Source organism: Anomaloglossus baeobatrachus, chromosome 1, assembly GCF_048569485.1.
Source record: "Anomaloglossus baeobatrachus isolate aAnoBae1 chromosome 1, aAnoBae1.hap1, whole genome shotgun sequence".
NCBI classification, from domain to species: Eukaryota; Metazoa; Chordata; class Amphibia; order Anura; family Aromobatidae; genus Anomaloglossus; species Anomaloglossus baeobatrachus.
This window is the reverse complement of record NC_134353.1, coordinates 131,672,448-131,685,959: the sequence shown is the minus strand read 5'-3', so window position 1 is coordinate 131,685,959 and position 13,512 is coordinate 131,672,448. Positions and strand designations below refer to the sequence as shown.

At 40.0% G+C, this 13,512-nt stretch overlaps 1 protein-coding gene across 1 annotated transcript in view; it reads left to right on the top strand.

The window, feature by feature from the left end:
* The window catches only part of KDR (kinase insert domain receptor), a 107,769-nt gene extending 95,239 nt beyond the window's left edge, over positions 1 to 12,530 (top strand). The window contains exons 21-30 of the mRNA XM_075347047.1: positions 2,213 to 2,366; positions 3,394 to 3,488; positions 3,591 to 3,713; positions 3,803 to 3,914; positions 6,729 to 6,828; positions 6,930 to 7,035; positions 7,122 to 7,267; positions 7,678 to 7,771; positions 7,856 to 7,938; positions 10,504 to 12,530. Of these exons, the coding sequence (XP_075203162.1) occupies positions 2,213 to 2,366; positions 3,394 to 3,488; positions 3,591 to 3,713; positions 3,803 to 3,914; positions 6,729 to 6,828; positions 6,930 to 7,035; positions 7,122 to 7,267; positions 7,678 to 7,771; positions 7,856 to 7,938; positions 10,504 to 10,720 (1,230 nt within the window). The 3' untranslated portion in view covers positions 10,721 to 12,530. The remainder of the gene's footprint in view (positions 1 to 2,212; positions 2,367 to 3,393; positions 3,489 to 3,590; positions 3,714 to 3,802; positions 3,915 to 6,728; positions 6,829 to 6,929; positions 7,036 to 7,121; positions 7,268 to 7,677; positions 7,772 to 7,855; positions 7,939 to 10,503) is intronic.
* Positions 12,531 to 13,512: the final 982 nt, after the last annotated feature.

The following is a 13,512-nucleotide window of genomic DNA, read 5'->3' as shown; positions in this document are numbered from 1 at the left end:
AAAGTCTGGCAGCGAGATCTATATGCGCGCGGCCATGTTTTTTACTTACCACCGCCCCCTCCGGACGTCACGTGAGTGATCACGTGACGTTCGGTGGTTGCCATCGTAGCACAGGGTCATGTGATGACGCCTGCTGCTACGAAGTTTCACTTTCCTTTTTCCTCGGCACGGAGCAGAGGAAAAAAGAAAGTGACTATTTCTGCTGTTTACAGTGGTATAGCTGTGATCAGCAGATAGCGATCAGCAATCAGATTGCTGATCACTATAGCCCCCTAGGGGGACTAGTAAAATAAAATAAAAAAAAGTAAAAAAAAAGTTTTAAAAAATTTAAAAAAAAACAAAAAACCTAAAAGTTCAAATCACCCCCCTTTCCCCCAACTGAAAATTAAAGGGTTAAAAAAAAAATAAATATACACATATTTGGTATCGCCGCATTCAGAAATGCCCGATCTATCAAAATATAAAATCAATTAATCTGATTGGTAAACAGCGTAGTGGCAAAAAAATTCCAAACGCCAAAATTACGTTTTTTGGCGCCGCAAGTTTTACACAAAATGCAATAACAGGCGATCAAAACGTAGCATCTGCGCAAAAATGCTACCATTAGAAACATCAGCTCGAGACGCAAAAAATAAGCCATCACTGAGCCATAGATCCCAAAAAATGAGAACTCTACGGGTTTCGGAAAATGGCGCAAAACGTACGCCACTTTTATTGGACAAGCTTGTGAATTTTTTTTAACCCCTTAGATACAAGTAAACCTATGCATGTTTGGTGTCTACAAACTCGCACCAATCAGGCATCACACCCACACATCAGTTTTACCATATAGTGAACACCGTGAATAAAACATCCCAAAAACTATTGTGCCATCACACTTTTTTTGCAATTTTTCCACCCTTGGAATTTTTTTGCTGCTTTCCAGTACACCATATGGTAAAACTTATGGTTTCATTTAAAAGTACAACTTGTCCCGCAAAAAACAAGCCCTCATATGGCAAGATTGACGGAAAAATAAAAAAGTTACGGCTCTCGGAAGAAGGGGAGCAAAAAACAAAAACGCAAAAACGGAAAGTGCCCCGGGGCTAAAGGGGTTAAACCCTCTCTTTAGTTTAAGGGGTATTCTCATCTCCAAAATCCTATCCCAATCTCATCCTCTCTCCCTGTTTCCAGTCTTCTTTTTTTTATAAAAAACAAAATAAGTTTGTTTTTCACACTGTTGTTGCTTAGGTAACACTAAGACCGCCTTATTCTGCGTTCTTCCTTAAAATCTTGCATCCCTCATACACTTTTCCATTGTAATGTTCACATCCACACCCTTCCTGTAAATTGTACAAAAATAGCATGGTGAGGTTAGAAACCACAGCAGATCTACTACAAAGACACATCTCGCACATACTGTATATAAATCAGCCTTATGAACAGTTTTCCAGTATGGCACAAAGTATGACAATATGATAAATGGAGTTCTATAAAATATACAGATAATCCTAATAGCCTCCTGTATTTTGTGGTCCATTTATAAATGTGTAGTAATATACACAGAAACAGATACATAGCAGCCTCTATTGCTAAGTTCTATATCTATGGCTGTCTCTCATGAGACTTAAGAGCCCGTTACACGCTACGATATATCTAACGATATGTTGTGGGGGTCACGTCATTAGTGACGCACATCCGGCATCGTTTGACATATCGTAGCATGTGACAGCTACGAGCGACTGTGAATGAGCAAAAATACTCACCTTATCGTTGCTCATTGACACGTCGCTGATTTTCAAAAAATCTATCGTCCATCTGCATGCCGGTTGTTCATTGTTCCCGAGGCAGCACACATCGCTCCGTGTGATACCCCGGGAACGATGAACTGCAGCTTACCTGCGTCCCGCTGGCAATGAGGAAGGAAGGAGGTGGGCGGGATGTTACGTCCCGCTCATCTCCGCCCCTCCGCTTCTATTGGGCGGCCGCTGTGGGACGTCGCTGTGACGCCGAACGTCCCTCCCTCTTCAGGAAGAGGATGTTCGCCGCCCACAGCGAGGTCGTTAGGGAGGTAAGTACGTGTGACGGGGGTTACCGACTTTGTGCGTCACGGGCAACAAATTGCCCGTAACGCACAAACGATGGGGGCGGGTGTGATCACACATGCGAATGCACAATTAATCGACGCGTGTAACGGACCCTTTACAATAATGTATGATCTTTCTCCCTGCAGACCAAATCTGTGCGGTACAGACATGCCAAGCATCATTACGTTGAATCTCCTAGGGATTTGAAGAAACGATTAGACAGCATTGCTAGTAGCCAGAGTTCAGCAAGTTCGGGATTTGCTGAAGAAAAGTCTCTTAGTGATGTTGAAGAAGAAGAAAGTAAGACGTTGTGTGTTTGTGTAAATGTTTTCTTGAGTAGAAATTAGCAGACCCATGTATTTTCAGGTTCGCTGGTTTCAGCTGGACTTTAGTTAAAAGTTAGTTTCGGTTCCCAGACTTGTCCTGAACTCGTTCCCAGATCCTGAGCCCCATAAGTTGGTGGTGACCCAAACTAATGGGTTTAACTCAAGTAACAAGTATAATGGAAGTCAATGATTGGCTAGTTTGACACTCTGCCCACAAATAGCTAGCCAGAAACAGAGCATTTACAGTAAAGGGAGGGTGGGGTATTTTTTTTTGGACACACTACATCTGAAAAAATTGTTTTTACCCCCAGATATAGACATTCAGAAACTGCAAGCATCTCTCACTGGGCCGAGCACTGAGCGTCCTCGATTGAGTCTTTAGTATGCGAACAGCACACAAACTCCGACACTGACTTTTTTTAAAAGACAGTGTTTGGGTTTCAGCCACAAACACCCAATGTTCGGTTCGAACTCTGACCTTTACAGTTTGGGTTCACTCATCTCTAATCTTGACGTAGATAGATATGATTGCTTAATCTTTGCCTTCTACATAGTCTGATGACCGAGGAACATTCAGTATTGATCTTTGACTATGTTAACATTCCTCATGATCAGCAGACAACCAAGCAAATGCTCTTTATTTTATTGACTGATCTCATCTTTTATGTGGGCATAAAACAATGTTGTTTGCACATCTCCCTGTGTACACAAGTGATTTGCTGCCAAGAATAATGCAAAATGAATAAGGAGGAACTATCAGAGTAACAAAGGTTACAATTGGCAGGGCGCCGAAAATTACTCTTTATAAACAGAGCTAAAGAAATGCCAGTCAACGATAAAGTGTGTTGTTTTGGGCAGAACATCTATCCATTTCAAACAACCTTGGTCCTTGAGATCATAACATTTAATGGGTAAAGAAAAGTTTAGAACAAGTCACTTACAACATCTTTAGAAACTGTTTCAAGCACATAACTAAAATGATTAAATCTTATTATGTGCAGTTGAAGAAATGTGCAAGACTCAGCTTTCTATGGAAGACCTCATCTCATACAGCTTCCAGGTGGCACGAGGCATGGAATACATGGCTTCGCGGAGGGTATGCTTCATTTACATGTTACTGGAATACCATCACCCTGTATGATTGAAATGGACAGGTCATGATGGCAGACAATTTAATCTCATGTACTTTTATCTGCAGTGTATTCACCGAGACCTGGCAGCTCGTAATATACTTCTGGGAGACAACAATGTGGTTAAAATCTGTGACTTTGGTTTGGCACGTGATGTGTATAAAGATCCTGATTATGTCCGGAAAGGAGATGTAAGTAAAATACAATCCAAGACTCAGCAGTTCTTTGTTAATTTTCAGGCTTTAATATTAATAATTATCCCTCTCCATTACTTTCCAAGGCTCGTCTTCCTCTTAAGTGGATGGCACCAGAGACAATCTTTGATAGAGTATATACAACACAAAGTGATGTCTGGTCCTTTGGAGTCCTGCTCTGGGAAATATTCTCATTAGGTGAGTCACTTTTGTACATTTCCTTTATTACACTACAGTGTGGAGAAAAGGATGGCCACATTACTACAGGATGAGGACATGGATGGACATATTACTACAGGATGGAGTCAAGGATGACCACATTACTACTGGATGAGGACAAGGCTAGGTACATTACTACAGGATGGGGACAACGAGGGCACATTACTACAGGATGGGGAGAAAGGATGGGCACATTACTACAGGATGAGTACAATGATGGGCACATTGCTATAGGATGGGGAAAAGGATGAGCAGATTACTACAGGATGGGAACAAGGCTTGGCATAAGGATGGGAACATTATTACAGGATGGGGACATTACTATAGGATGGGGACCAGGATGGGGCATATTACTACAGGATGGGGACAAGGATGGGCACATTACTACAGGATGAGTACAAGGATATGTACATTACGAAAGAATGGGGACAAAGATAGACACATTACTATGCAAAGAGGACCAGCATGGGCACATTACTAAAGGATGAAGACAAGGAGGGCACATTACTGCAGGATGGGGAGAAGGATGGGCACATTACTACAGGATGAGGACAAGGATGGGCACATTATTACAGGATGGGGACATTACTACAGGATGAGGACCAGGATGGGGTACATTACTACAGGAAGGGGACAAGGATGGGAAAATTACTACAGAATGGGCACATTACTACAGGATGGGGACAAGAATGGGCACATTACTACAGGATGGGGAGAAGGATGGGCACATTACTACAGGATGAGGACAAGGATGGGCACAAGGATGGGCACATTATGACAGGATGGGGACATTACTACAGGATGAGGACCAGGATGGGGTACATTACTACAGGAAGGAGACAAGGATGGGAAAATTACTACAGAATGAGCACATTACTACAGGATGGGGACAAGAATGGGCACATTACTACAGGATGGGGACAATAGCACAGGATGAGGATCAGAATGGGGAACATTACTACAGGGTGGGGACAAGGATGGGCACATGACTACAGGATGTGGACCAGGATGGGCACATTACTAGAGGATGAGGACAAAGATAGGCACATTATTACAGGATGAGGATCAGGATGGGGACATTACTACAAGGCGATAATGATGGGACACATTACTACAGGATGAGGATCAGGATGGGGCATTACTACAGGATAGGGATCAGAATAAGGCACATTAATACAATATGTTGGCCAACATTACTATATGATGCTAATTGTAAAACAATATCACTTACAGAAGGGGATAAAATGTAAAAAAAAATCTAAAGCATGACATTTTTTTTTACCATTTACCGTTTTTATATATCAATTAAAATAAACAAACAAGTGTACGTTTATTATCGCCACATCCGCAATGACCCAATCTATAAAACTTTACCATAGCTCATATGATGAATGCCATTTAAAGAAATAAAATAAGCGAAAAATGTTCAAAAAAGGGATCCAATGGTGTATAGAAACAAATATGGTATCACTAAAAAATGTCACTTTGTCCTGCAAAGAGTGCGGCCCTCCAAATTACATTTTTCGCTATGCGCGGCCCATATACCCAGCCGAATTTGAGATCCCTGATCTAAATGCTTTTATTTCACATTGTTCCTGGCAGTACAGACATTTACTACACATGGTGTAGAGTCCTGTCGTATGCTGGACATACAGAAGACAAAAAAAACAAATCTGACCAACTCAGATGATGATCTTTTATTTAAAATGCTTGACCATCCACTATGACCAATGGTTGGCCAACGTTTACCCGTAATGCCATCAGTTATGGGGTCTTTTTTTAGCTTTATGATGGTCTGAAAAGTTGTGTATCGGCCACGTATGGCTTTTCCTCTGTGTGCAAGCACACAGTGAATTGATTTGTATGTGAGATTGGCTGACTGAATGCTGCCTCTTCTTAAACAAATGTACTTGGTTGGCTTATCAATATTTTTGTTTTGCACAGATTTGTTTTCTGTAGCTCTTTTATGCAGTTTGAAGCTTGATACAAATTCAGATCTATAGTGGGAGTGTCTGTTCATGTAATATAGGCTGGATCTGAGGTCTGTGTTTTTCCAGGGTGCTACTGTCTTCACTTTCTTTCATGGATAAAGACAGCTCCAGTACTGAACTTTCCTCTCCTGGGCTCTTTTTTTTGTCTCTTAAAATATTTTCTGAGCTTTCTAAGATTCTTTCTTCCCTGTCTACTGCATGTCTGTGTACAACCTCCTCCCTCCTGCTATCTATAACACTGAGAAAAGCGAGGGAGAAGCAAAGAGAGCTGGCAAGACCAGTTCTGAAGGATTTGTGAAGTTCTAGATAAAAGACTAAAGGCCGCTTTACACGCTACGATTTATCTGACGATCTCATTAGCGATGTGACACGCCCAGATCGTAGTTACGATTTGCCGAGATCACACATAGGTTGTTTATTAGCGGTCACACGTAACGATCTCACAAGCGACACCAAATTGTTCAGCGATATATTGTTTGACCAAGGTGGTCGTGTGGATGTTGTTCGTCGTTTGCAGGGTGTCAAATGTACCAATATGTCTGCTGCAATCCAAACGACGAACAATATTTTGAAAATGAACGACGTGTCAATGATCAACGATTTTCAACCTATTTGTGATCGTTCGGAGTCGCACATAGGTTTCACGCAACGACGTCGCTAATGATGCCAGATGTGCGTCACGGAAACCGTGACCCCGCTGACATATCGTCAGATAAATCGTAACGTGTAACGCCGCCTTTAGACACTCTAGGAAGGAAATGAACAATAATTATAGCAAACTGGACATTTTTTTTTATTACAGGAGGGTCTCCATATCCTGGAGTCCAGATTGATGAAGACTTTTGCCGGCGATTGAAAGATGGGACAAGGATGAGAGCTCCGGATTACGCAACAGTGGAAATGTAAGTCACCACCATAGCACCTGGAAAGTATGATTCACACGGCAGAGAATTGTTGTTACTGTAGTGTGTCACTATTTACTGACATGGATTTGTCATATCAGATACCAGACAATGCTTGACTGCTGGCAAGGAGATCCTCGGCATAGACCCACATTTTCTGAGCTAGTCGAACATCTAGGAAATGTCTTACAAGCTAATGTCCAATTGGTTAGTAATCGCTGGATAAAATAGTATAAAACTAAGGATTTCATGAAAATAGAGATTTGACAAAGTTTATTTCCCCCATTTTCAAGGATGGAAAAGACTATATTCCACTTACTGTGATTCTGAACGTTGAAGAAGATTCTGGACTTTCTATGCCGACCTCACCTGTTTCCTGTGTGGAAGGAGAGGAAATAAGTGATGCAAAATTCCATTATGATAACGCGGCTGGAATACGGTACTGATATTTATAGGCGTCATCCTCTACAACCAATACTTGTATTTCTGTGCAATTCATTTCAATAGTGATTTGTGATGGCGGCTGTCATTTAAAGATTATCTACACGTGATATATTAATGTACTTGAGTTTTGATGTACTTTACAAACAGAGGTATATATACTTTTTAGTTGGGTGCGTCTTCATGTAGAAAGGAAAGTAATATGGTTTAAAATGACTTATCAAAGTGCAATGAGAGTAGCCACATCTATTGATGACTTGGCCGTAATTTTTTAAGTGTATTGATAAGATAATCCTTTCAGATATATTCATGATATAATATATATTTAATAAAGAAAGAATATTGAAATTGACTAATGGAATATGTAAAATGCCCTGTTTTCCTCTAACTTGCATTCAACGTCTTCAGACATGCCCAAAACCCAAGAAGAAATAGTCGACCTGTTAGTGTCAAGACATTTGAGGATATTCCTGTAGAGGTCACAGTGAAAGTGCCCTTGGAGGTAACAAAAAAAACAACCCAAACTTCTCTCTTTCCACTATTCATCATTAATATCAAATTATTAAAACTCTTGTTCATACCGTAGGACAACCAAACAGATAGTGGGATGATTCTTGCATCGGAAGAGCTTAAAACTCTGGATAATACACAAGATGAAACTCTATTTAGGTAAGCTATTTCACCATTCCTATATTTAAATCTTTAGTTGGAATATGAAAATATCATAAATTTGTTCTTCAAATCTCTGAAATACCATTACCAACATGTGTCATTAAAAGGGTGGTTCACTAGTTAGTATCATAGGCACATTGATATTATGTTTGAAACAAGGTTTCTCTCAAATATCTTGTGTTACTAATAATGCCTGTGAACGGTGCTATTGCTGTCCGCTCATCCCCGTCGCGTGATCCCCCCCCCCAGGCTCCATGATCTCTGATGTCCGGTGAGGTCACGTTAACTTACAGTTGGCCCGACATCACCGAGGATGGTCCCAGTCTTCCTGAGTGACTGGGCTATGGGCAGCGTTTCACCAATCATCAAAGCCCAGCATCACAGCCCAGCATCTCCCTGCTCTTTCCTTCACTACAGAGCACCGTAAGCAGGAGCAATGCTGGGCTGTGACGAGCGGTGAAACACTGCCCACAGCCCAGTGACTCAGGAAGGCTGGGGCCTGCCACGGTGATGTCAGGTCAACAGGAAATTGACATGACATCACCGGACATCAGAGGTCACAGAGCCCAGGGTATCATGTGAAGGGGATGAGCGGACCGCAATAGCGCTGCTCAAAGGCAGTATTGGCAACACAAGGTATTTGAGAGAAACCTTATTTCTTAACATAATATAAATGTACCTATAAAAACTAACTACTGAACCACCTCTTTAAGGTCGGCTTCACACATCTGTGTCTTATTTTGTGCACATGAAAAACTGTTTTGGATCTGAGTTCCATCAGTGTTTGGTCCCTGTGTTTTTAGCATCAGTGTTTTCTCGACACTCTATGAAACATTACTTGAGAAACAGATATTAGGATGCATCTAGGATGCCATCCAAAGGCTGTCTGAGTTTTTCGCTGATCTGTAGACTTGCATGGGTGAATTTAACCCATGACTACGATCAAAAACTGACGCGTGTCCATTTTTTTTGTGTCTGAACTTTTGGTTCACACAAGTGCCATGCAGGCCTTGAAGAAAATCATGGATAGGGCACGTACAATTAACCCTTTCACGACCGGCCGATTTTTCGCTTTCCGTTTTTTTTTTTCGCCATTCTTTTTCTGAGAGACGTAACTTTTTTATTTTTCAGTCAATATGGTCATGTGAGGGCTCATTTTTTGCGGAACGAGCTGTACTTTTAAATGAAACCATCAGTTTTACCATATTGTGTACTAGAAAATGGCAAAAAAATTCCAAATGCTGAAAAATTGCAAAAAAAGTGCGATAGCACTATGGTTTTTGAGATATTTTATTCACTGTGTTCACTATATGGTAAAACTGATGTGTGGGTGTGATGCCTCAGGTCAGTGCGAGTTCGTAGACACCAAACATGTATAGGTTTACTTTTATATAAGGGGTTAAAAAAAAATCGGAAGTTTGTCCGAAAAAAGTGGCGCACGTTTTACGCCATATTCCGTGACCCGTAGCGTTCTCATTTTTCGGGATCTTAGGCTCAATGACGGCTTATTTTTTGCGTCTCGAGCTGACGTTTTTAACGGTACCATTTTTGCGCAGATGCTACGTTTTGATCGCCTCTTATTGCATTTTGCGCAAAAGTTGTGGCGACAAAAAAACGTCGTTTTGGCGTTTGGAATTTTTTTGCCGCTACGCCGTTTACTGATCAGATTAATTGATTTTATATTTTGATAGATCGGGCGTTTCTGAACGCGGCGATACCAAATGTGTGTATATTTTTTATTTTTTTAACCCTTTAATTTTCAATGGGGCGAATGGGGGGTGATTTGAACTTTTAGGTTTTTTTGTTTTTTTTTAATTTTTTAAAACTTATTTTTTAACTTTTTTTTTTTATTTTACTAGTCCCCCTAGGGGGCTATTGCGATCAGCATTCCGATCGCTCTGCAGTATCTGCTGATCACAGCCACAAGGCTGTAAACAGCAGATACGCTGTCTTTCTCTTTTGCTGTGCCCCGGGCACAGCGAAAGTGAAACCAAGTCATGTGTAGTACAGGAGTCATCACATGACCCTGTGCTACCATGACAACTATCGGGAGTCACGTGATCGCGTCACGTGACTTCCGGTTTCGGGTGGTAAGTAAATGCTTACCGCAATCGCGCTTATAATGGCGCTGTCATGTATTGACAGCGCCATATAAGGGGTTAATCGGCACGAGCAGATAACGATTCTGCTCGTGCCTAGCAGGCACACATCTCAGCTGTGAAAATCAGCTGAGATGTGCGCCGATCGCAGCATGCTGCCGCCGGAGGACCGCGGGCAGTAAGATTATGTCATTTAGGACGTAATTTTACTGCCCGCGGTCGTTAAGGGGTTAAATTGGACCTAAAGGGAACAAATATTTAGTTGTTATATTATTCATATTTTACATCAATTATAATTTATTAGCCACTGGCTTATGCTGAAATCCCCAAAGAAAGCTACAAAAGCAGAATATGTAGGCATGGGCTTGCGTTTATCTCTGCCACATAATGTCTTTTGATAAGCCATTGGTTCACTGTTGATAATCTAGATAGTTTACCAATGTTGCTTCTTCTCTAATTTCAGCTGTTTAAAATCCAGTAAAAGCAAAGATTCAGTCACATCAGGATCTTCCAACCAAACCAGTGATTACCAGTCTGGTTACCACTCAGATGAAACAGAAACTGCTAGTGATGCCAATGAAAAAACTCAGCTTCTCAAAAGGGAAAGTTCATCGGAGATACTCTATGTGGAAAAAGCTCCACATCAAGCTGTCATCCAGTTGACCACCACACAGGTTTAGGCGCTCAGAACTTTTTTTTTAACCCTCAACAATGCACTAGTACAGAAGAATCTTTGGAGATCAATTCTGCTGGAGAAGACGACGTTGAGAGCCTGTCATGGTTCTATCGAAGAGGATGATTCCTGGGTGTGTCTGCATTTCATATATAATACTCAACATACTTTTGAATAGATAGGGTATGGACTTTTGGGAGCAAAGATTTCCTATTTGGATATTATGTGTCAGTGCAGTTTCTTGAAAACTGGAAGGTCTATCACTGTACATGTCTTCAATCATCCATGAATTGACTGAAACAGACCTATAGCCTGGACTGTTGACCACATTATGGACTAAGTAAGCTATCTATCTCAAGCTGGTGATGTATATAGATGTGTATTATGCATTATTTTTATGTTCTTTTAAGTACCTGCCTAAGGATAAGTGAATTTCCCTATCTAGAGATAATGATGTAGTGATGCATTAACTGCTTGTCTAGAGGGACTGTAGTATGGTCTTACCTTTATAGGACTTCCTTTGAAGGTCCAAGAACAGGAGTCGTCTTTCATACACTGGGTACACGTCTCTCTATGTTACTTTTTGTACATTGAGCAATATAGAATTCACACTGTACTGCAGAGAAAATGGTACAGTAAATTCCACTATACTCCTGATCGTTGAGAGTCAGCAACAATCTAATGGAGAACTTTATTGAATGTACCAGGGAAATGGCTGGAATCACATGTCAAGACTTATGGATATATGTTAAAATGACCAATTCTGGTCTAACAGATTCCAGATCATTGGAATCTTATTATTGTTTGTAAGCTGATAAAAGTGTTCTTAAAAGTTTTATAAAGCTAGCCAGGTTGACGAGTTGACCCTAAAGATGTGTGTTTACATGTATGAACTGAATCATGTAAGTCTCAATTTCTAAAACTCTAAAGGATCATCACCTTACACAATCTTTATATATCAGGGCTTCCCACCTACTATGTGCTATAATAACGCACATTCAATTGGTATGGAGTGAATTTGAATCAAATGTATTTTCCCAGCCTGATTCGAGCAAATCTGCTGAATTTAAATTTCAGTACATTCAATCATCCTTAGTTAAATTCCTATAAGACATTGTTATTTGAACTTATGACTAGTTGTGGATTCTGATTCCAAAAAAGACAATATAAAATACTAACCGGTAAATATTGGCCAATCTGAGGACAGCACAGTATAGAGAAGAAGCTGAGCAGAATTATATATAGGTTTGTTGGAAAAGATTCAGTGTAATTTGCAATTTTTCCATTGAAATTCCTGGTGTTTGTATGTAATGAGTCCAGTAGGTGGTCCTATTAGTGACTTATAGCTGTCTCTGCATACACAGAGAAACAAGGAATACTGCAAAAGTGATGTTTGTGCCATCCGTCAGGTGTAAGCAGACATAAGATCTGACATTTCAACCTCTCCGCATGGTGGTGACATCCTCCTATACACAGATAACCTTGACAAAGACCGCATAAGGTCCAAACGTTAGATCTTATCTTAGATTGAATAAGCATCACTTATGCACAAAGTTGTCTTATGCATATTCCAGTACTGAAGTAACCTCTTAAATTCTAAGACAAATGTCCTTCCTCTGAGCATAAACCTAATCAATTTACTGAACAGCAAATGTTTCATATAATATATCATACAAGGGAGACTGTCAATCATGGATATGACCGCCCTCTGAAAAAAGGGAGGATTATCAGCTCACCTTAACCCTTGGAAGATCTATTGCTCGGATGCTGTAGTGCCAGACAGGGAATTGTAAAAGATAACGAGATCCAGCAAACGATCTTCTAAAAGTCCAAAATCTTTACTGTCCAAAAATTAAAATCATAGGATTGGTAGTACAAAAAAACCCAGTAAGCCATTGATATCAAAAACAGACGCATTTCGGAAGTTATTCCTCAGTAAAGGAATAACTTCCGAAACGCGTCTGTTTTTGGCTTACTGTTTTTTTGTACTACCATTCCTATGATTTTAATTTTTGGACAGTAAAGATTTTGGACTTTTAGAAGATCGTTTGCTGGATCTCTTTATCTTTTACTATGACCGCCCACTAAACTCATATGTATACAAATACCAAGGATTTTAATAAATAAAATGCAAGTTCTATTGAAACTTTCCCCACAAAAATGGCTACAAGTCTGATCCTGCCTTCAGATTAGATACCATTTTCAACATGACAGGTTCCCTTTAATCTTTGTGTAATAAGGGGAGACTTTATAAAGACAATTCCAGGATATTTCACAGCTTTGTTCCTGATTAACATTGACTGTAAAATGTCGGCTACTGTATGTTATTCACAGTGCTTTGCAGTGAGATTACAGAACAGCATGTATTTCATCTGATCCACAATAATCACATTTTAATACTGTATATCAATTGAATTACCCACTTACGTATCTGTGATTGAATTCTGTAAAACTGACTTATACATTGCCGTTAGTGATTGTTTGAGATATGTGAGATGGAAGGAGAAATCACAAGTTCTTCAGTTACCACCAAAACGATATAAAAAAGGGATGGGGGTTAATTTATCAAGACTGGCAATTCATATGCCAGTCGTGAACCAAAAGCCAAATTTATTAATTGCTTGATGCCAGCATTCCTGCCTAAAGTGTCCTTTTCTCCTCAAGATTTCTTGAATTTTTCTGTAGCTCATATTTCAGCAACATTTGAAAGCAAATAAATATCAATGTTTTACTTATTTATAATGGAATGTGATAAAAGAAATGTAATATATTATATTTATAAATATGTTTATTTGTATA